Raw genomic sequence first — 23908 nt, forward strand, 5'->3', positions numbered from 1 at the left:
ACTCCCTGCCCTGCTGGCATGTGCACGAGCCATTCGTGCACATCCCTATTGGCAGGTTAAGATGGATGTGTCCTGGTATGTTAAACTAGCTAGAAGTATGGTGGTTGAGGCTCTGGCCCGTTATTCACCCAGTTCTTTGTGTCTGCTCCTCTTTATTCTGTGCTTCCAACTATAGGCACTGTTACTGTTGCTCTCATAGGTCTGGTTGCAACGTAATGTGGAGTGCTTCAGATGATGTTCCCTATTCTTGGACAGTCATGCTCTCTCCCTTCTTTCTCTTTGTGCTCGGAGAAGGATTCTGCTCCTGACTTGATATCTGAACTGGGTGATCCTGGCCTAGAACTTCAAAATAAACTCTAATCTGAAGATAGATTATTTAAAATTCTGGCTAGTATAATCCAGGAGCCTTTCCAGACAGGGCTTTTACCTTGAATCTCTGCTGGGAGGGAATGTGTGCGTTCTCACAGCCAGATTTACTCCAAAGTCCATGTGAGATCTTCGGGAGCATTTCACACAGAATTCAGGCTTTCCCTTCAGAATTTCACCTCACCCCTATTTATGTACGAGTTTTTAAAATCCTGTATTTTAGCAGTTTTCTGGATAAACCGGAGGGCCTGCAGTAGGCACTGACATAAAGTCTTCACATTAACATGATAAGAGCAAGTCAAATGCAAATAGCAAGCTGCCTTGCCTTCAAATCAGAGGCAAAGAGTGGAAAAACCAGTTTTCAGGCAGCATAGCCACCCATTTGCTCTTTGGAAGTTATTGGAGGGGGGAGATCCGGGGAGGAGAGAAGGTTTGAAGAGGGCTTTCCTTGCAGAAAATGAGCATGCAATCCAAGCTGAGAAGGGGGCTTCAAAAGCTGTGGCGGCGCTGAAGAAGGGCTGACATGCTTGGGACGTGTGTGTGGGGATGTGTGTGTGTGTGTGTGTCATGGTAAGGGGTGGAAGGAAATAGAAAGCCAAGGCTGATGGCTAACAGGCAGTCCAAGCCACAAACCAATTAAAAAGAAGGGTGGGTGGGTGGACTTCAACAGTGGGCATTTTAATCACTAAAACATCGCGGGGGAAGGGAGGCGCGTGACATCCTGCCTCCTCCTGGAAGTCATTGGCCACAAGCAAAACTTGGAAGTCCTGTCTGGAAAGATTCCTGGTTCACTCAGGACTTAGCTAGATATCCTGGCTTTTTCTAAGCCAAGGTCACCTTGCATGCAAAGTGGGGAGGGGGCGGGACTGTACATACCCAAGGCTAGGCGACAAGTGTGAAGCCAGGGTTCAGAGCCAGGATTCTGGCTCTTTATTATGATTGAGTTGGTCCATTGTTAGCAAATTAATGAAACCTGTATCTTTGAAAAGTATAATTAAATTCTGAATATTTCAGAAAAGGGGTGTCCCTGCCAACCAAGCAGCTACTTTTTGCTAAGCTATTTTCAGACACTCAGATGTGATGGTACTTTGGTTTGTTTATTGAATAGCTTTCCTTTCATTAGTGTCTTTTGAGAAAACCTTTGGCCTGTGGTGTCAACTTTATTTGGCCTTTCTCTATCTATGATAGTTACTTTCCCCCCATAAAGGTTCTCAACTCATGAGACATGAGACAAGATCTCTATGGACATGTACAGAAAGCAAGAGGGTGTTGGGAATAATATGATGGGTCTTTTGAAGTTGCTGTGTCTCACCCCTGTCATCCACTAGTGAGTTTAACAAAGCAATTGTGCTATACAAGTTCTTGAGCACATGTGATTAGGACTTGAAGACTCCCCGCACTTGATTGTTGGTCTGAGCAACTAGATACTTGGTGTGGGTGTCTCAGAGTTCAAATATTTTTCCAGCCTTGTGTAAAAACTACTCATGAGCTTCCTATTATAGAGTCCCCTTGAGTTAAAAAATATTAAATCTGTGGCCAATCTACTGCTTGTCTCTGTGAATTACAAATGGGGTATTTGTTTATCGTGACAAAACTACCATAAGGTGATATATCTGGTGTGCTAACAAATAGTATGAATAGTCAGGCTCATAGTAATATACTCTGGTATAATGTCCTGGAAAACCTGTGGAATTTGATGATAATGCGTCTAAGATGATGCATTTTTGGATAACAGAGTGTCTAGAGTGACAATATTGCAGTGCCCAGTCATTTACTCTAAAATTCCTTTTTGGTCAGGTATGCTAATTAAGCCTTTGAATAGTCATCTGAATTCCCAGTGTGTCTTGTCCCTTTCCCAATTATCTGATCTCTAAGGAAAGAGGTTATTGGTCATTGGTGTGTATATTCTTATAAAGCAGTAAGCAGAAAAAGAAATAATAGACATGTTAAAATGTTTCAAAATTTTGATTATCTTTATAGAGATCTTGAAAACTGTGCCAAATCTTGGGAAGAAAACTACATGACACTACATCATGAGCGAGAGTAAATGTGACAGTCAGTTTTACAGTGTTCAGGTTGCAGACTCCACGTTCACTGTACTAAAACGTTACCAGCAATTGAAACCCATTGGCTCTGGAGCTCAAGGCATTGTATGGTGAGTAGAATGAACCCAAAGTAGGTATAAATAACAATCAAAATATAAGCTCTCTCAGCACATTGAAAATATATACTGTAGATTGCCAAAATATAAAAGTCACTGTAGGTATAAGACTAGTTCTTATTTTGGTAATATGAAATAATCAGTACCTGTTTGCCACAAGTCTAGAGAAGAACATTTTTTTTAGTATTATTTGTAGGGTAAGTGAATATGTCTTAAAATAATGTGAGTCAGCAACATAGAATAGCTCTAATAATAATTTGCCTAGGAGCAGTAGTTCAATTAAATATTCATTCATTCATTCATTCATTCATTCAATTTGTATATCACCCTTCCAAAAGTGGCTTATGGCGATTTACATTAAAATCAAAAGCGCATAATAAAACAATTAAAACTTTTTAAAATTAAAATTATATCTTGCATAGAAATGTTAATCTTGGTTCTCTAAATTTATATTTGGTTGAATAATCTAGGATTTTAGCGGTTTCTTCAGACAGGGGAGTTCTTCTAAACCTGGAATGTTACAGTATATATTAAAGGATTCACAGTAGTGATCAAGAAGATAGAAAAATATCAGTCTGAGAGATTCTTAATTTTAGTTCTGGCACTTCAGAGCAAAAAATATACAATAGTGAATGTTGATGCATCAAACACCAATCAGACACGGGCTGTCATTCTGAATAAAAAAGTGTGCATGTTAGTAGAGTCTGTGTGGAGTTGCAGTCTCACAAGGATGAGTTGTACAACATACTCCTGTTGCACAGCACCATAGACGTGTGCGTTAGAACCCTACGGAGGCACAAGCTGTATTGAACCGCCCACACTATGGTGTGGGGCATGACAGCTGTTGTTTCTTATTGCATTTAAAATACAACTCACATCATCCCTGACTACTGGACACAGTGACTGAGGATGATGGGAATTGTAGTCCAACAGCAACTGGAAGGCCAAAGCTATTCAGCCCTGCTATAGACTTGTGAACTGCCTAGTACCATTTGGGTTAGAAGGTATAAAAATGTAATAAAATAAGGAAATAACAAATTTTAGAAGTGGCGGAGAGCGAGCGAGCTGTGGGACCTAGCTATATTGAATAAATTGTCTGGTATATTTGAATTAAGAATGGGATTGTTTCAGCAGATAGATGTGGGAGAGGATAGAAGGCTTTTAGGGAATTAGAGCACAAGAGCGATAGTGAGTAATCAATTTCCCTTATTATTATTATTATTATTTTTAATTTACATTTTATATCTCACTCTTCCTCCAAGGAGCCCAGAGTGGTGTACTACATACTTAGGTTTCTCCTCATAACAATCCTGTGAAGTAGGTTAGGCTAAGAGAGAAGTGACTGGCCCAGAGTCACCCAGCTAGTATCATGGGTGAACTCGGGTCTCCCCGGTCCTAGTCCAGCACTCTAGCCACTGCAATTCTATACAAATGAATTCTGTACAAAGTTATTTAAGCAGGGGTTTAGGAAATACATGATAAAAGCATTCTCAACTAAGAGAAAAAATTAATATTAATTTTGAGTGACTTGAGCATTTCATTATATAGCTTGGTTTCAATTTAACCTTAATTATTGTTTTTAGGGGTAAGAGATTTGAAGGGTTTTATGACTATTCAAATATTGTTTCTGTTATATCACTTGGTTCTTGAAAATGGCATATTAGTTTTATGACTACGTAATGATTGTTTATTGTTCAAGTTATGCTTTAATAAAAAGAAAAGAAAGGTTCCTTCCATTGAACCTTCTTATAGGTGAATTCACTCATTCATCCATGTGGTTTGCCCTTTACCTGGAGCAAGAGGCAGTTTCCTCAGGGTCATTGACCAAGCAGCATTATTCTAGGTGTCTGTCCTGTCTATTTCAAAGAGGTGGTCAGAATAGTCACATATTTCTTGTTTTCGAGTCAGGGAAACACATCACTTCAGTGGCTGTGATGTGTCCTGTGTCTAAAGTCTGAAGCTTGCATGTGCAGAGCCGCCATAGTACTGCACTGTACTCCTCAGCCAGTGACTGTAGAGCCATTATAGCTTGAAAGGTGATAGCTTTAAAAGAGTGGGTCAGGCACCTAGGATAGAACAGCAGCAAGAAGGGTGTGTGTGTGGTGGAGCTCTAATAGCAAGAAAATAGAACAGGAATCTAATAAATTGGCAGAGGGGGTCCTGAACTATTTGAAAGGATATTTTATTGCTTTCTGACTGCTTCAGTTAGGATGTCTCAATTTTCTTCTTTCAGTGCTGCATTTGATACAGTCCTTGCAATAAATGTTGCTGTAAAGAAGTTGAGTCGTCCTTTTCAGAACCAAACACATGCAAAACGAGCTTACAGGGAACTTGTGCTTCTAAAGTGTGTCAATCACAAAAATGTGAGTAATTTTAATAGAACATATGTAAAAATCAAATAAATATAAAATGACAATTGGATTAGTGTCAGCTGTAGTTGAAATATTGATATAGTGGTTTGGTGTTTTCAAATACTGTACTTAAATATTTGTGAAACGTTTACAACATCAAGTTCTAATTCAATTCTGTACTCCTGTAGCCAGTCTTAGGCTAAAGTCTTAGGCATTGTTGATGCAGCATTCTAATCACTGGGCGAAAAAACTGCTTCCCAGTAGTGTAGCAACATGTTACATCAATAACACATGGTAGAGACACTGATGTTGGGAGCTTCCATATGTTGTTGATGCAACAAAGAGCTGGACTGCAGCAGTTGTCATTTCTCATTGGTAACATATGAAACTGAGTCAGAATGGATTTGGGCCACAAGAGCATATAGTATCACTTGCATATAAACTGCATACCCTGAAACACCCTAGTAAATGTCCACATCGCTCCAAGAGGCAGATCACTATGGAGCAAACCCTAGTACCAAAGCATTTTCACTTAGGGAGATAGACACCAGGGGACACTCCAATAGTAGGGAGCTACATGGCAACAGGGACCCGGGGGAACAGAGAGAGTACTCTGGCTGAAAAGGAAGATTATTGCCTCTGGAATGAAAAGTCCAAGGAGGAGCATATATAGAGGAAGGAGAAGATAGATGTAGAGGAGTAAGACTGGAGAAAATAAGTAAACGAAGTTTAATGTGAAACATCGACTTGAGGGGAAACCAGTGAAGAGACCTATACAAAAGAGTATTATGAAACAAAAATATCAAGCAAGCTGCAGCACTTAGAAAAAGAATGAAGTTTAAGAGCAAAAGCAGGAAGACCAATGACAAGAATGTTACAATAATAAATACTGTAATATTGATATCTTAATGTAAGTATAATATAGCCTTCAAGGCAAGTAAAACTTTCTTAATGTGTACATTTAGGTTGACTGTAATGTAAACTTCAGCTATCTATTATATACTTTTTAATCAGAAATTATCAGAAGATAACCAAAATGAGAAAAGCGCATCACAAACTGAAAAAGTGTACATGCAGATGACATCCATCATTTTTATGAAAACATTTTCAATTAAACAGTAAATAATTGATAGTGAAAGTAAGTTAAATAATTAGGGTAAGAGTCACTCTCTTAGTCCAATGGCTAATGCTTCATGATCACCGCTCCCCAATGGTGCTATTTTATCCTGCTCTACTCACTTAAGAACATAGAGATTATATGGAGAGGAGAGCTGGTCTTGTGGCAGCAAGCATGATTTGTCCCCTTAGCTAAGCAGGGTCTGCCCTGGTTGCATATGAAAGGGAGACTAGAAGTGTGAGCTCTGTAAGATATTCCCCTTAGGGGATGGAGCTGCTCTGGGAAGAGCAGAAGGTTCCAAGTTCCCTCCTTGGAAGCATCTCCAAGATAGGGCTGAGAGAGATTCCTTCCTGCAACCTTGGATAAGCCACTGCCAGTCTGTGAAGACAATACTGCGCTAGATAGACCAATATATATGGCAGCTTCCTATGATCCTGTGATATAAAGTCAACAACATTCCTTCCCATGTGGCTGATATCTGGCCTTACCATATGATATCTTTTTTTTTTTTTGTATTACTGGAACTGCAACCATGTTCTTCTCAAAGTAATAATTAACCCTGTCTGAAAACATGTAGATGTTCCATTGATCATTAGTGTAGCTTTGAATTTATGTCATTCTAATCTGTCCATTAAATTGAGATCCTAAATCTACTTTAAAACATACCTCCTGGTCAGTCACCAATAGCTCAGATCCCATCATCATATACTGGAAGTTGGGGTGTTTTGTCCCAGTGTGCATCACTTTACACTTGCCAGCATTAAACCACATTTGACATTTTGTCACCCACTCACTCAGTTTGGAGAGATCCTTTTGGAGCTCCTCACAATCTGTTTTGGATTTCACTACCCGAAAGAGTTTGGTATCATCTGCAAATTTGGCCACCTCGCTGCTTACCCCTACTTCTAGATCATTTATGAATAAATTAAAAAGCACTGGCCCTAGTTCAATTATTACTTCATTCATGTTAAAATAGTTACTTTCTTTGCATATACTTTACAAAACAATAACACCAAAACAAACACTAAAGGTTGGTGATAATGAGCTCCTTCTGAAACATTTGAGGTCCACTGTGTTTTAACTTTTGTTCCTTGCTCTTCTTAAAACTGCTGCTATACTCCAGGTAAAAAGTTATTAAACAATCTGGCCTGCATGCTGGTGTTGTAATGCTGCAATGTCTGTTTTTGTAAGCATTTGTGATAATGATTATAAAGTTTTTACTTCTGGCTTTACAGATCATTAGTCTATTAAATGTATTCACACCACAGAAGTCCCTAGAAGAATTTCAAGATGTGTAAGTTTAGTATATTAGTTTTCTTGATAAATTTTTCCTTTTGCCAAAAGCACAAATGCAGGTAACCTGCAGCAGCGGCAGCCGGCTGTTGGGGGAGCGGCCGGAGGCACCTTTAACTGTAAACTAGAAGGTACTTACCTCTCCTCCTACCACACTTGAAAGCTGTTCAGACAGCGTTGCACTGCCTAGCACCCACTGTGGTGGAGGATCAGCTCTGCCACTCAGCTGGCCTTCGCACATGCGTGGAGGCCATGTGCTGGCCATGCAAATGGCCTCTGCCAGCTGAGTGGTGGAACCTATCTTCCACCACAGTGGGTGTTGGGCAGCGCGCCATTGCTCCAAACAGCTTTCAAGTGTGGTGAGAGGAGAGGTAAGCACCTCCTAGTTTACCGTTGTCTCTGGCCACTGCCTAGCGGCACCCACACCAGCTGCTACTGATAACATGAAAATCTTTTAGATTTAAGAAATACATTGGCTCTTTAAGGCCAGTTGGCAGTAAGTTTGCCTATTGATTTCAGTGGGAAGTGATTTGCAATAATGTATTGTGTGTATTCCTCAAATCTAGTAGCCTTCCAATATTTTTAAAAGAAATATAAACATTCATTGAACTGTTTACAGTGTATGCAGAGTAAATATTTTGTTAAGGAGCTGTGGTTTCAGTTTTTAAAATGGACCTTTCCTCTCTTTTTCTTTTTAAAAATTATATCTCAGCACTTCATACAGGTTCCTTCATAGTTTCCATTTATAAATGTTAGTTAAGTATGTTATAGAGAAGCAGCAGCAGCAACAGAACCAGCTTTGCTATAATGTGTGTCTAGGGAAGAAGGTAGTCATAGGTCCATTGTTATTTTGATTCAAAGTATGAAATAATGGCTGTGTGTCAGTAGTTTGGTTTTTTGTTTTTAAGCTCTTCTTTACTTTGGCCAGTGTTTTTCTTTAATGGTAGCAACAGGGAAATATATGCATATATTAATAGGTCATGAGGTGGCTGGTGAGGCTGATTTTTGTGTCGTTATGTAGCAATCCTTTGGGGACTTCTATATACCAGATTTTTTTATTCTATTTAGTATAGTATCAGAAACTATCCAACAATCAGGCAAAGTATTATGGGTGTATAAGTTCTAGGGCAAAACATAACCACTCCTCTTCAAGAGTAAGAACAACAGTTTTCATGGGAAAATATCACAGTCTCTTCCAGTCACTTTGAACCTTCTGGGGCAAAAAATATGAAGGTTATGGCCCCAAACTCATACACTGAGCGGGTACACATTTGATTTCAGGGCCGTCCCTTTGAACAGATCCTACCAAACAATTTGGAAAGAACTTTTAAATCAAGGACTGGGGATTTATTGCCTTAAAAAAAAGAAAGAAAGCATAGATTATGTAATTCCAGCGATCGGGGATACCAAAGCACTCATTTCTAAGGATCCCCCCCCCATTTGTCTCATTCCCTATAAGTGCTATTAGCAATTTCTGTTGGAACTTTCTCCTGTCCAAACCAGTTGGAGTTCTCATAAATGAAGCTGTAATCTTGCAGACTAATCCACTTCCGATGGATTATATTTGTGTGCTTTTGCAAATTATACAAATCTGAAAAGCTGATGTTTCAAAAACTATTTCAGGTACTTGGTTATGGAACTGATGGATGCTAACTTGTGCCAGGTCATTCATATGGAGCTGGATCATGAAAGAATGTCCTATCTTCTGTACCAGATGTTGTGTGGTATTAAACATCTACATTCAGCTGGTATCATCCACAGAGTAGGTAGTGCTATTACAAACATACTAGTAATACCAATTTTTAAAAGTTGAGAATTTCTGCCTTTTTATATTTTCCTCATTCATAATATTTACCTGCATTTGAAACCTTACTTGATGATTAAAATGAAAAGACTTGCCTTGATGGATTGAGCTAAAAGTTGTGTCTCTGAATATTGCCTCTGACCAGAAAAATGATCTTGGGAAGCTTTCAAACTGTGCAAATGTGATCCTATTCCTTCTCATTTGTACCCAATATCTAGTGATCAGAGAGAGTTAGTTAATATAGATACTTCAAACTATGACTGACGTACCTTTCTCCCATGTACTGAATCTAATCCTTTTTTATTTATGCGAGAAGACATCATCAAGCCTTACCCTATGTCAGTTAATTCTGTAGATTAATTTGATGTAACATGACTCAGAATTATTATCCTGGATCCAAAGAACTGTAAGTGAAGTTCTGTCTATGCAGAAGAGTTTTCCCACCCCTTGTGCCTGCTGAAAAACTGCTCCTGAGGATTAAGGGCATGCAGTGTGGGGGTCTTGCAGCTATGGGGGCAGGATCAGTGGACATTAGAGGTCTCTTGCTCCCTTATGTGCAAGTTAAGGAGCTTGCCACTTGTGTCAAGCTATTGTATATAAAGGGGAGTGCATAATTTATTTCATGCTACTCTTTCTATGTGCTTACAATCATATAAATCTTTGTCATATCCCCTTCAGGAACCTAATTTTAAAATCCCATTATTTATCCCCCCCCTTTTTTGGCACGGAAGATACCCCTTTATCCCCTATAATGTTAGTTGCACTTTTGTGTATCCTCTGCAGTTTTTTTCTAAAAATCCATTTTACGATAGGGTATCCAGAAATGTCCACAGTATTCTACAGGCGGATGCACTGTAGTAGCTTATTTTTAAAAATTCCCTAACATTGAATTTATTTTTTTATTGTAACGTTTATATTCTGACCCAAGATATTGTTCCTATTTAATTACAATTTCCAGCCATCTATCTATATGTGAAGACTGCTTTGCATATTTGCTTATTGTGTTGGTGTACTTGCAGTGAATCTTATCTGCCACTGTATTGCCCAGACGCACACTCTGAAAAGATCTTGTAGGAGTTGTTCTGAGGATTTTGCCGCTCATCCTGGTAATTTGACATCCATTTAGTGAAGTATCCCCTGTTAAATGCAAGTGGTCATTCATTGAGCTGAGAAACAAAATTACATCTGTCAGTGCAATGTGAGAGTTACGATGGATGAAGTTTAATAGCTGAAACTATAGAGATCTCTTTTTTGCATTCAAAATTAACTATTATAGAATACTTTCCATCACACATAACTAATATTAATAAGGAACAATAATTAGTGTCTGATTTCCCCCCACTCCCCTCATCATAGAGCAATAATTAGTGTCGACACCCCCACCCCCCAAATTGGGCCAAGTCTCTTGCTTTGGTTTCATTTAGAGTTTGTAATGGTTGCCCCAGGTAAGTTACAGAAAAGCATGCTGCTGAGACAGTATGCTACAATTCCAGAGCTTAAGGGCAAGTTAAGCAGTATTAACAGTCATAATGACATGACATAAGAACAGCTATCCAGGTTCGGGCCCAATGTAGTCCAGCATCCAATTTCACACAGTGGCCCACCAGATGCCTCTGAAAAGCCGATAGGCAACAGGTGAGGGCATATTCTCTCTCCTGTTGTTGTTCCCCTTCAACTGGTATTTAGAGGCATCTTGCCTCTTGGACTGGAGGTGGCCTATAGCCTTCATACTAGTAGCCATTGATAGACCTGTTCTCCATGAATTTATCTAAGCCCTTTTTAAAGCCATCCAGGCTGCTGGCTGTCACCACATCATGTGGCAGAGAATTCCATAGGTTAATTATGCGTTATATAATAAAGTACTTTCTTTTGTTGGTTCTAAATTCCTCAGCAGTCAGTTTCATGGGATGACCCCTGGTTCTAGTGTTAGGAGAGAGGAGAAAATTTTTATTTCTCCACCTTTTCCACACCATGCATGATTTTATAGACCTCTGTCATGTTGCCCTTCAGTCATCTTTTCTCTAAAAGTCACAAGAGCATTATAGCATTCTTCCCGGGTCTCTTACTGCTGACACCTTTCACCACTCTAGAGTCATAGATTTGGGAAACAGTGCAGCACTGTAAATCTCTCTCTCTCTCTGGACATGAAGAAACAGCATTTCATATCCAGTGGCAAAGGGAAGGAGGAGCAAGCAATTGGGTATTGATGAGGACTCTCAGATGTGTCTGCAAAGTTGCTTTGTGTTCTTCAAACCCTTTACTTTCTATAGGTGCCAGCCTTCTTTTACAGAACTGAGTTTTGTTTTGTTTTGTTTTGTTTTTTAAAAAAAACCCATGTGATATAAGGGAATATGTTATACTAGCTGACCTGGCGCAGAGCATCTGTGCCCCAAGTTCTCCCTGTCCCTCCCCCCATCTTCATTTTGTTCTCCCCTCCCAGCCCCATTTAATCCCCCCCCCCAGTTCTCTCTCTCTCGGCGGGCGGTTGGTCTGGCCACCGCTTCTCCTTCCCGCTGCTTCTCCCAGTGGCCAGCTGGCCTGGCCATTGCTTCTCCTTCCCTCCGCTTCTCCTGGCAGCCGGCCACCCTGGCTGCCACTTCTCCTCCCCGCTGGCCAGCCTGGCTGCCGCTTCTCCTCCCCGCTGGCCAGCCTGGCTGCCGCTTCTCCTCCCTGCCATTTCTCCCAACAGCTGGCCTGGCCACCTCTTCTCCCTGCCTGCACAGCCATTCTCCTGGCCAGCAGTATCCACCTGCCCCCATTGCTAATCGGCAGTTGCTCATGAACTCTTGCGAGAGCTGCCACACATGGGATTAGCGCTGGGTATGCCTTTAAATAAAATAAAATAGAATTTTTATATAGATATAGATATAGTGTTTCAAGCCCATGTTCTCTTTGCAGTGTTTACATTTTCACAGGGCAGTCAGGGATGAAGAAAATGAGCTATTTGTTTATTTTACCACCTTGACTAGCTGTCAGATGGGCAGGAGCTGGGGACACAGTCCTCTCAGAATTTAGTTCAGTCATTTCTCCGCTCTAATAGCTGAGTTCACTTGTGGACTGGGAACGGAGACAAAGGCTTCCCGCACAGATGTGCACACAGCAGTTTCTAAGTGCAAGCTCTCCCCCTACTGCCATGCAACAGTTCCTTGATCTTTCACTGTAGCAGGAATATGTGCATAAACCTGTTTTCATGCAAGGACTGTTACTACAGGATTAAATTATTTATATTTAATTTAAACAATAGACCATCTCTGTCATTGCTTAGTGAAAATTTAGGTTGAAAGGTAGGGTATAAATATGTAAAATAATAGCAAGACAAGACTGCTTTTGAAAAATCGGTTATTTTATTGCCTCAGTAGGCTTTTCATATGATCAAACCCCAAACCCAGTGACCACACTTTTTAAGGCTTAAAAGTTTTATTCAAAGACTCATACAGAATGGTATATGTATAGCTTAAATTAATTTAAATTAAGGTATAAAAATATGTTAAATAAATAAATAAAAATTAAATTTAGTATTGAAAAGGGTGGACTTTATTATTCACAACAGCACTCTTAATAGTAGCTTCAAATGCCACACATTTTGTGCTTCTTAGAATATTTTAGTTTGTTCATTGTAAATGTATAGCAAAAGATGCATCAAAATATAAGCATGAGTGAACTATAATATTCTAAGAAGCATAAAATGTGTGGCATTTGAAGCTACTATTAAGAGTTCTGTTGTAAATAATAAAGTCCACCCTTTTCGATATTAAATTAATTGAAGCCCTTAACCTACACCGTAAAAGAAATCATTTACCCTTCTGGCAGCTTGAGGTGTTTTCAGACTTTTCCAGAAAGTTTCAGGAAAACTTAAAATAACAAACTAAGTAAAGAATTCACTATTGAGTGGATAGATAGGTCTATAGGAACTGTACAGATTAAGTTTGTATAATCAGAAGAGGATAAAATACTGATTGTTGTAGAGGAGAGAAGGGAAGAGAAAGAAAATAGTTTTTGAGAGCTTGGATAGAAAGAGAGAAAATAAGGGGAAATGTGCAAGAAGGGAAACCTAAAATATAAGAGAGCAAAGGATGAAAATCTACTTCCCTGCTGACTCTACATTTTATACCCCGAACGAAAACTTCTCCCCTTTGTCTTCTTAGCCCCTGATTGGTTTCCACCTATTGCTCCCAAGATTCTTATTGGCTCTTTGGGTTCCCCCTTTCCATAGATATTAAAATTTAATTTCTGTTTTGATCATGGCCACAATCCCACCATCATCCATTCCCCCAGATTTTTACAGGACTTGCTAATGCTTAATCTTCTAGTTCACTGCCTCCTTCCAGTCTCTTGGTCCTCCTTTTTTATCACTCCAGATAAGGTACTGGATGCCATATACTAAGATGCAAATAAAGTGAGTCTTCCAGTCTACTCCTTACACATGTTCCAAGACTTGTGACCCCAAAATTCATTAGCTGCTTTATCTTCAAGGAGACTCTGGCTAAATGGTATCCTTGCTGAGAGGCCCCATTTCGGTGGTTAACCTGAGTTTGACTTTGCTAGCATGAGTCTTTCATGGTAAAGATCAAAATGTTAGGCTTCTCCTTATTTGGTTCAAATTTTGGTTTCATTGTCCCTTTTCATTATGAGCTTCCACAGTGCAGCATAGTCAAGAAAGTAGAGTCCTCATCAACAGCTTTGACTGGATATTTACTTCAGTGCAGACTTACGCATTTATTTATCCCACAAATGGTGCAGAGACACTGCATATAAAATGCCTCTGCAGCATTTAGTAATTCTGCTGTGGACTCAGGATGATTTTCAGCTTTCTCTCCTTCCCCTGAAAGTGCTCTTTAATGACTCTAAATAGGTACCTATGAGACCCTTTGAGACATATTTAGGGTCATTAAAGAACACTTCTGGAGAAAGGAGAGATCAGTAAAACCCACTCCCCACTGCACATGCATCCAAGAGAAGCTAGGAAATTCTTCCTGAGAATGCAGCATAGTACAGTATTGTGAATGCACACAGATCATTCAAATATAACTAATCACAGGTGAGCAACCTGGGGTGTGTGTGTGTGTGTGTGTGTGTGTGCGCGCGCGCGTGTGCTCTTTTACTAAATGCCTATGCATCATTAGTGGGGGTGTTGATCAGTATTTTTAAAAATGTATCAATATTTGCTGGTACATCACATCATCAGCAAATACTAACAAAATACTAATAGAATAATAAAAATATAAAATATAAAAGCATAAAATAAGCACATAGTGCAGCATCAAAACGTCCTTGGTTTCCAAATGCCATTTAAAATCAAAGCAATTTGTTCCATTATCTAAACCCAACCAAAGTTGATGATGGTTAGTTCCAAAGTGATGGAGCTTTGGCCACGAAGTCCCTACTGGGCTCCCCACATGACCGAACTTCCTGAACAGAGGGGAATAAGTGTGCTGTCCCTGTAGTCCTCAGATAGTTTGGTTTGTATCTGAGGAGACACCCAGTGAGTTTTTATTGGGGTGGGGTGGAGGACGAATTTAGGTCTTTGTCACTGAAGTTAAACACTAAATCCACTTTACCACACAGGCTATGGCTTTGCTGTTTAATTTAGCAAAAGGTTTTGCGTTGAAAGTTCCTGTCAAGCGGGTAACTGGAAGTAGAGTAATAACCTGTGCTGATTTTTGCGAATCATACAGTTTATTAAACTTTTAATTAATAACATTTTTTCTTAGGATTTAAAACCCAGTAATATTGTAGTAAAATCAGATTGTACTCTCAAAATCCTTGATTTTGGACTTGCAAGGACGGCATGTACTAATTTCATGATGACACCATATGTAGTAACACGATATTACAGAGCACCAGAGGTTATTCTTGGCATGGGATACAAAGAAAATGGTAAGTTACAGGATTGATATTGTGTGCTTTTATTTGTGGAACACTTAATCAATTGTTAGCTTTTTCTTCTTTTTTCAGTTCTTATTTTAGTTAGAGAGCCAGCTGTGGTAGAATAATCACCAACCAGTCTGACAAGTGTGTGTGTGAGAGAGAGAGGGAGGGAGGGACAAGTGGGGTGGGGATTGCCTGAATTAGCATTGCCAGGTTGGCAATCTGAAGAACTGGTTTTATTTTTATTATCGTTAAAAGGTTTTACCCCACCTGACAGTATTAAAATAAGCACAAGCACAATGAACAAACCCAAGTAAAAGCAATAAAATGCAATATCAAAAATACAAAAACAATACAGCCAGTATAAAAGTCACAGCAAAATACAGTGAAGCAATATAAAAGCTGCAGAAGAATAAAACAAATAGTTTCACTAATAACAGCAGTGACCAACACAGGGGGCCCCTGTATTCTTATTGGTGAGCATGAAGAGGTGGAGTTGGAAGCAGGAGGCACCTGCACCATGCTGGCCCAGCCAGTTCCTGCATCCAACACCACCTCTCCGTATCCACCAGTAAGATCATGGGAGTCCCCTTGTCCTCCACTATCATAGTGGACTAGTTCCTTCCCTGTCTCACCAATTGCCAGGGACTTAATGACAAAACCAGTTCTCCAGGTTGTTAGCTTAGTGATGAGCCTGAGACATGGTAAGGCACAATAATCCATGATGACAGATTGTGCATATCATTGACTAGTAACATGTAATAACTGTGTACCATGCACACTTACAGAGAGGGGCTCCATCTAGAGAAAGCTGGCTGAGATTAATCTGCATTGAAATAAGTAGGACGTGTTAGTCATGATTCACTTAGTTTCTGCTGCCAAAATTCCACACAGCAGAACGCTGGTGTTAGGGATCAGCCAGGGCGTCTACACAATGTGAGAGGCAGACCTGGTTGTGTTGTGGGGGCAGGAAGTTGTGCAATGACCTAAAACAGCAGGTGGCCACCAGTGTTCCCTCTAACAGGGATTCCCAGATGATTTTGACTACAGCTCCCAGCATCCCCAGCTGCAATAGTCTTTGCTTGGGAATTATGAGAGTTGTTGTCAACAACATTTGGGAATCCCTATTAGAGGGAACACTGGTGGGCACTTCCTTCCATTGAAATAGAGCTGCAAAGTGCCCACACACTGTTTTAGGTAATTCATAACTTCCGACCTCCGCAATGGTACCAGGGCTGCTGTGCAGTGTGCAAGGCAACCCCAGCTGGTCTCTAATGCCAGCATTCCACTACGCGGAATGTTGGCCATTGATTTCAGTAGGTCCTGAGAACAACTAATTTTTGTTTGGATTGGGGTTATATTTTATAAAAGATTGTATAACGGAATCCATGGGAAATTTTTCATGTATTGGTAGATCATACTAGATGACTACTACTTTCCTGTGCAATATTAAGTGTTAAATGTGTACTTAGCACTTGAAAATGTATCTGTAGAATTTTAAAAATAAATCTTTAATTTTTGTCCCCATTACACCTAACATTTGATAGTGGATATCTGGTCTGTTGGGTGCATAATGGCAGAAATGGTCCTCCATAAGGTCCTGTTCCCAGGAAGAGATTGTATCCTTCACAGTGCTTTCAGGGAGCATAACATGCAAATGATTAAAAACAAGATACAAATTAAATATTGAGGGACTGAAGGATCTATCACCATAGGATGGTTTAGTATTTTTTAATGTATGCCCATCAATGTTTTAAATAAGATGACTCTTTTAGATAAAATGTTCCTGTTCATAATGTTCCAAAACATGTGTGAGCAGTTTCATTTTCTGCATTGTTGTGTTTTTAATGTAAATATGTTTTTCTTTTCCACTTTTGTTCATGACACTTCATAATTTTATCATTTCACTTTTACTTTCAGTTGATATCTGGTCAGTTGGTTGCATCATGGGAGAATTGGTGAAAGGTTGTGTGATATTCCAAGGCACTGATCGTATCCTTCCCTAATAATCTTTGAATCTTAATCCGCATTCACCAAAGAGTTATCCCTGCCCTCAACATAATACTACTTTTTCCTGAATGGTTCTACCACACGTTTGAAATTTGTGATATTAACCAAGCACCTAAGCCTTTGTCCTCTTCCTGATTGCATTTAACTTCACTGTTTGAACATTCACCATTCTTGTTAGGAACTGCATCTGTTTGCGGTCTTAAAATGATGCTGCAAATTTCCTTAACATTGTTATTACTGGTTAGATTACAGTTTAAACTGAAAACTCAACACAGTTACTGCTCAAAATTCATACTGTTTGCTTTTTTGCATTTCTCTGCACAATGGAATTAGGTGCACAACAATGGTTTTGTCTTGTCAGTTCTTATCCTGTTATCTTCAAATGGATAGTAAAGGCATGCAGGTTAGAAAAATATAATTTTAATGCTTAAATTTATTAAATCTTAATGGTTGATCATGTGCTAAACTAATAACACCACAAAATAGAAGAAGCTTGACTCTCATTTTTTCAATTTTCTCCCATATATATTATTTTGTCCTCTAAAGCCTTATGACCAACCTAACACAATTCTTCATGAATGCTGCTATGTCTCCTTTCAGTTGCATGCTAACACTAGCTTTCATATTTGCTGTCTTTGTATATGTATCTTTCATGCGTAACAAATCTTTATTCAGTAAATGAATTTTGCTTGTTTGAGCTCCACCAATCTAGTACCTTTGCCTTTGCTCTTTCTCTGATTTCTTATTGGTAGCTTAACAGATCTATTAGTCACATCTCCTCCAGCAGGAAATAAACTCTTTTAATATCAATCAATCAATCAATCTTTATTAGGGTCATAGATCAGCATAAAGTATAAGGGTGATTGATCTTGTAATATATTTCAACAGAAGTCAGTACTTCTCATGATTAAACATAGACAGTTGAGAAAGTCCCCATGCTCATACTCCCCCCCCCACACACACACCAGTATTCTCTTCCATTTATGTGATTTACATGGGAACAATACATCTTTTCTATCTGAGGAAGTATTTGGCTGCCAGTTTAGATTTGCAAGCTGGTGATCCGGCAGGAAATAAGAGTGCTTTATAGGATAAAGAAGTTGCTGATGCAAGTACTCATGAGAGCATAAGAAGAGACCTGCTGGACCAGGCCAAGGCTTACCTAGTCCAGCATCCTGCTTCCCACAATGGCCAACTAGATGTATCTAGGAAGCCCACAAGCAGGAGATGAAGGTATACCTTTCTCCTGCTGTTGCTCTCCTGTCACTGGTATTCAGGCATAAACCATCAAGACTAGTAGCCATTGCTAGACATATCCTCCATGACTGTAACTTATTCCCTCTGAAGGCCATGTAAGCAGTCACTGTATGTTGTGGTAGTGAATTCCATAGATTAATTATGTGCTTTGTGAAGAAGTACTTCCCTTTGAGCAGAATCTCCTGTCAATCTCTGGCTCATCCATTGAATCAAGTTGTGAGAGAGGACTCCTTATCCACTTTCTCCACAGCATGCTTCCTTCAGTCATGTCTGCCCTTAGTCTTCAGTCATGTCTGCCCTTAGTCGCTTTTTTTCTAAACTAAAAAGGAAGGAAGGTGTTCCAGCCCCCTGATCATTTTGGTTGCTCTCCTCTGAATCTTTCCCAGGTTTATAATATCCTTCTAAGATGTGGCGATCAGCATTGCATGCAGTGGCTGACATCCTGACGGACAATACGTGGTCACTCCTAACATCAGCACCTGCACAGCACTAGTCCTTGCACTGGTCTCTGCACTTTCTGAAGTATTTGTACAAGAGTGCAAATACTTTTTGGAGCTCATGCATGCTCCAGAATCTCACTGTTAGAGCATAAACATGCCACTTGACCTTAGTGATGTGTTTCTGCTCTAAAGGAGCTATTCCAGAGCTCAGGCAAGCTAAACTATTGAAGCTAGATACTGAGTGCTGTGTAACTTAGGACTCCGGCTATTTCCATTAGGAAAAATAGGGGAGATCAGTTAGGTTCTTACCAATGCTCAGGTTTGTTTAGTTTGTTCCAGCACAGAGGGAGGGAGAAGCTGGGGAATTGGTAAAATCAGCAAAGTGAAATATAGTGAAATGCTGTACTTATATTTCATTTTAGTGTCCTTATAGCTTTAACTTAAGCTATAACTTAAGTTTTACTTAAGCTATAACTTAAGACTCCAGCTTTTTCCATTGGGAAATGGAATATAGGGGAGATCAGTTAGGTTCTTACCAACGCTCAGCATTTATCTATCTGGTCACTGAAGATTTTCCCCTTAGCCTGGAGGTTCTTTGCTCTTCTCAGTACACTGTGGCCATACTACATGCCTTTATTCCTCTGCTATTTCTCTAGAACTGCCGCTGCAGACAGTACACCAATTTATTTATTTTATGTCATATTATATATACTGAGGTGGTAGTGGGGGGCTCTCATGTAGATCATTTGGGGGGTTTGCTTGGATGGCCTTATTTAGTTTGTTCCAGCATGGAGGAAGGGAGAAGCTGGGGAACTGATAAAAGCAGCAAAGTGAAATATAGTGAAATTCTGTACTTATATTTCATCTTAGTCTCCTTATAGCTTTTAACTATAACTTATGATATAAGTTAACATAGTTAAGTTAACTATGAGTTGGCTTTTAATTCATCAGCACTGTAATATTTGAGCCTAGTATCATCAGTTCTCAAAGAGAGAAATGGATTGATTCCTTGGTTCACTTCTGTGTGTTTGTGGGAGCTTACATCCATGTTCCAGGGGTATCCTGTAGACCAGAACCACACAGCGTTGGCCACCCAGATGTTGTTGGATTACAACTTCCATCATCCCTGACTATTGGCCACTGTTGTGCAGCCCTGCTGTAGGTTAAAACAAATGTCTGATAACCCTTCTTGTCATTCTGCTTGATATATATCTAGTATTTGAGTATACTTGGGAGAGCAAGTATATTGACAAAAATATACTATATATTGACAGAAATAGGAAACCTCTCCATCTACCCACCCAATAATTGATTAGTTATGAGATAGTATCTTGGTTTTTGTAGCGTGGTCAAAAGTTTATATTTGTGTATATAATGTAGTGTCAGAATAATGAACACCTTGGGAATGGAACCTTTCCCCAGTGCTGTATGTAGCACTGCTACCAGTGCTCAGGCTAGCCTATATACTACCAGCACTGAAGATCCTGTCAGACAGATTGAAGCCCATTCTTGAAAACCTTCTTTGTGCGGGCAGAAGGCTTTCTGTAGCTTTCTGAGTAAATAAACTTGTGCATGAGAATCTAGTTGACCCTGTTACTACTTGTACCAGTGATTCATATCTTGGTTAAAAATATTATCCACTTGTTTCTACGTGACTGTTAGCAAGTGACAGTGACTGACATCCTGACTATTTGAGTGTACATGTAACAAGGGACTGTGAGGACACAACTGTCGCTCATGTGCAACTCCCCCAGCCCCTGCACACATGGGCTGCCACGCAAGCAGTAGAAACATTTGCACTCCGGGAGCAATCTGGAAGAGAGGAAGCATGTCCCTGACCCTCAGTGACATGTTTCCAGATCACTTCAGGTGTGTGAGCAGTGCAAAGACACTTCTACAGCTTGCACAGTCCCTTGTTACACATGTGCTTTGGTAGTCAGGATGTTTGGCACTGGATCCATTTACTTTCATGCATATATACCTCCTGAAGAAAAGATGTTTTAAGAAAAGATGTCTTTTCTTCTTCTTCTTCAGGAGGTATGTGCGCATACACATTTATCTGTTTGAATGTTAGAATGCTCCATTTGCCATCTGTCTTAGATGTTAGGCACAACAATTGGTTTGTAAGTCATCCATTTACACATCTCTTGTGGTAGTTAGTGGGCCCCATGCCATTCTTGGTATAGAATTCAGAAGGGGGGGGGAGAGCACTTTCCCCCTTCATCTCAAATGTCATTAACTGTGACCCATGAGTGAGCGTATAGAAGCCATTGTTGAAGGTTGTTCCTCATCCTCTTCTACAAACAGGGGCATGTTCTGTGCCTCTGCAATATGTAATCAGTACGCACACACGGTGTGCTTTTGTTCCCAGAAGATGAAGGGGACCTCTTTTCTGCATCTGGATCTGTATTGTGACTGTTCAAGTCTATGCTGTTGGAGGTTTATAGTATGCCCAACAGACCAGAAATGATGCATGTTTTTGAATTTGTCTTTTGTCAGTGTCTTACAGAGACATAGAGAAAAGGTTGTACAAAATAGTTTCAGTAACTTAAAATAGGCTTATGGAAATACTAAAAAGTGGAACTGCATGATGTTTGAGGGGTTTTTTGTTTTTGTTTTTTAAAACGCTCATACTGTATATTGCATCACAATTGTAATATATGGTTTCTACAAAAAATCTATAAATTATGTAAAATAATAGGATTTCTTTGAATCTACATTGGTGGAGTTATTCAGTAAAATGCATTTATCTATGCAGATAAAAATTTCCTTCTTTGTCTTCTGAAGCTATCTTTTTGTCTGCAATTTAGCATGTGTAATTTAGAAGTTCCACATTTTTTTGTGTATTAGTTGTCAAAATTTCATCTGAATGTGTATAAGAAAGTAGAAACTAAGCAACCTTTAGACTGTCTAAGCGAATAGATCAGTTGATCTCAGGGATTCTTAAAAATTGCTTATAATGGCAGATGTGCTAAAATTTTCTTTTGGGGAAATAACTTAGAAATACTTATATAGTAAAGTCTGTGTGTGTGTTCATTATTGTGTTCTCTGTGTAGCCCTACATCTGGAATTGTTCCTGCAAAGCCTACAGAAATACAACATGAATGACAAATCAGTGCACACTGCTGCTTGCATCAGATGCACTAATGATGCATGTTGAGAGGTGGAACCAGTGTCCTTTTTGTTCATATTCTTTGTGTCATAGTTAAAAACATCTCTCTGATTTTTACCAGATTCTAACACTGAGTCTTACATGCTGCACAGCATGTGCAGGGCAGTTCAAAACCAGCCACACTGCTGCGAACGTCTGGCAAACAAGCCCATGGTACTGCGCAGCAGGATTCCTCTGCTACTACTTACTCTTGTGCAGTTGTGTGCTGCATCATTACTTGCATTAGGGAAAATCCTGTCACGCAGCATGTTTAAGACGCTGGCAACATTGCAGGCAGGTTTAATTGGAGGTTGGGCTAGTGAGTAGGAAGCAAAATATAGCAGACTGATGAAACTCTCCTGTGGTTTGGTGCCGTCACCTAGCTAATGCAGGACTTTGTATGTTATAGTAGCTCTGAAATTTTGTTTCTTTTTAGAAAATACCCAGTTTTGCATATCTGCAGCTTCCGCTATCAATTTCTCGGTAACTGAATAATCTAGGTGAATCTTGACAGTGGGTTCAGACATATGGCTGCACAAGTTTGTACAGCTCCTCCCTAAGTGTGCACCAAGTCCCCCACATGAGCCTCTGCTTCTATTTCAATATGCTGAGATTGGTGGGCTTGGATGACATGACCAATATCAGCATACTGGAAGCTGGAACAGAAGTAGAGGCTCATGTAGGTATGGGAGGGAGAGGAGCATGTGCGTATGGGGCTGTGCAAACCTCATGTGCTGCCATAAGTTAACCTGCCCAATTTCTTTTTCCAAAAATGTGTTTGCCACAGGCCCAAATGACAGCAAAGAGAGGCAGCACATATGCTTCCATTGACTATTATTGGTTTTGTAGTGTTTTGCCAGTGCAGCCTTTTTTGGTGGGGATGACGACACATTCTTGATATTTCAGCTGTTTTTGCAAAACAGTCTGGTAGGAGATCCAAAATAAAATACTAATTGGTTCCACTGTCCTCATATCTAGTGAGGAGTTGGCAACTGCTTCAAAGAATAGTAAGTTAATGGAGGGTGGGGGTTAGGCTAGTGAGATTCTGTCAAGTACTCCAGTTATTATTATTATTTTTTTAAAAAAAACAACTAGTGGAAGGTGGATCTGTCAGGTCCAAGGCAATGAAAAGTTCCAGGGATTAAGCCAAGCCATTAACGCCCCCCCCCCCAAAAAAACCACCCACAAAAAACCCCACACACACCACCAAAGAGGCCATTCACACAATCAAAAAATGTGTTGTACCCAGGTTTGGGAGCTGTGTGTGCTCCTAATTTCTGGTTGTGTGGAAGCAAGTTAGGAGGAAAACCTGGGTAGAAGTGATTCTGTGGAAGCAAGGTAGAAGGAAAAGCTACCCAAGTTTAAGCTAACCACCTCAAAAAAAATTAGATTAAGGGGAAGTCAGACCCTATTTGGATTTGGTATTTGGTGTTACACTGGGAGACATAATGGAACATCCAGATGCTATATTCAGGTTTGTTATGTAGTTCAGTCCCTCTGCTTATGCTTTTAAAATGTGTGTATCTAGGAGTTCATCCCATGGCAATTTGAAAACTGCTTAGACGATCATTCATGTAGATACATCACACCATGTGATTTAAAGCAACAGAAGCATTTCATAATTCCATCAGGCTAAGGCTTCAGTAGAAACATGCTAAAAAAGAAGTTTGGGTAATATACTTGACCTGTGAAACATTTAGATCTGGAAGTGATCTGTTGTCATCATGAGAAATGGGTTACTGTGCCTGCGCAGGGAACTTCCAGGTGGATTAATTAGCTCCTCTCTGGCGCGCGTCCCTGCCATGCATGTGCTCAGTGTCTTCCTTTACTCGGCAGTCAGGCACCATTTTGATTCAGTTTCTTTTTGACCACTGATATGTCAGGATTTTGCTTCTCAGTGATTAGAAAAGAAAGCTTTATTTGATCGGATTTGACTTTTTTTTTTGTCCTACGGACTGTGAGTTTACTATCTGGACGTCGGACTTGGTTGTTTGGAATTCTATGGCTTTACCATTAGAATGGAGGAAGCGGAGAGAAAAAAAGACTACTTTCAAATGTTGCTCTCAATGCAATTACCTTCTACTGAGGAA

General features: G+C 39.7%; 1 protein-coding gene across 4 annotated transcripts in view; it reads left to right on the forward strand.

Moving 5' to 3' along the window:
• Window positions 1-23908, forward strand: part of MAPK9 (mitogen-activated protein kinase 9) — a 72809-nt gene that overhangs the window by 15142 nt on the left and 33759 nt on the right. For 3 of the 4 annotated variants that reach the window (XM_053292599.1, XM_053292596.1, XM_053292598.1), the window contains exons 2-7: window positions 2347-2521; window positions 4761-4890; window positions 7231-7289; window positions 8912-9050; window positions 14804-14969; window positions 16881-16952. In XM_053292599.1, coding sequence (XP_053148574.1) covers window positions 2400-2521; window positions 4761-4890; window positions 7231-7289; window positions 8912-9050; window positions 14804-14969; window positions 16881-16952 — 688 coding nt within the window. In that variant the 5' untranslated portion in view covers window positions 2347-2399. Of the gene's footprint in view, window positions 1-2346; window positions 2522-4760; window positions 4891-7230; window positions 7290-8911; window positions 9051-14803; window positions 14970-16507; window positions 16580-16880; window positions 16953-23908 lie in introns of all 4 variants that reach the window. The other variant, XM_053292597.1, reaches the window with a different exon arrangement.

This window comes from Hemicordylus capensis, chromosome 2, assembly GCF_027244095.1.
Source record: "Hemicordylus capensis ecotype Gifberg chromosome 2, rHemCap1.1.pri, whole genome shotgun sequence".
Taxonomy (NCBI): Eukaryota; Metazoa; Chordata; class Lepidosauria; order Squamata; family Cordylidae; genus Hemicordylus; species Hemicordylus capensis.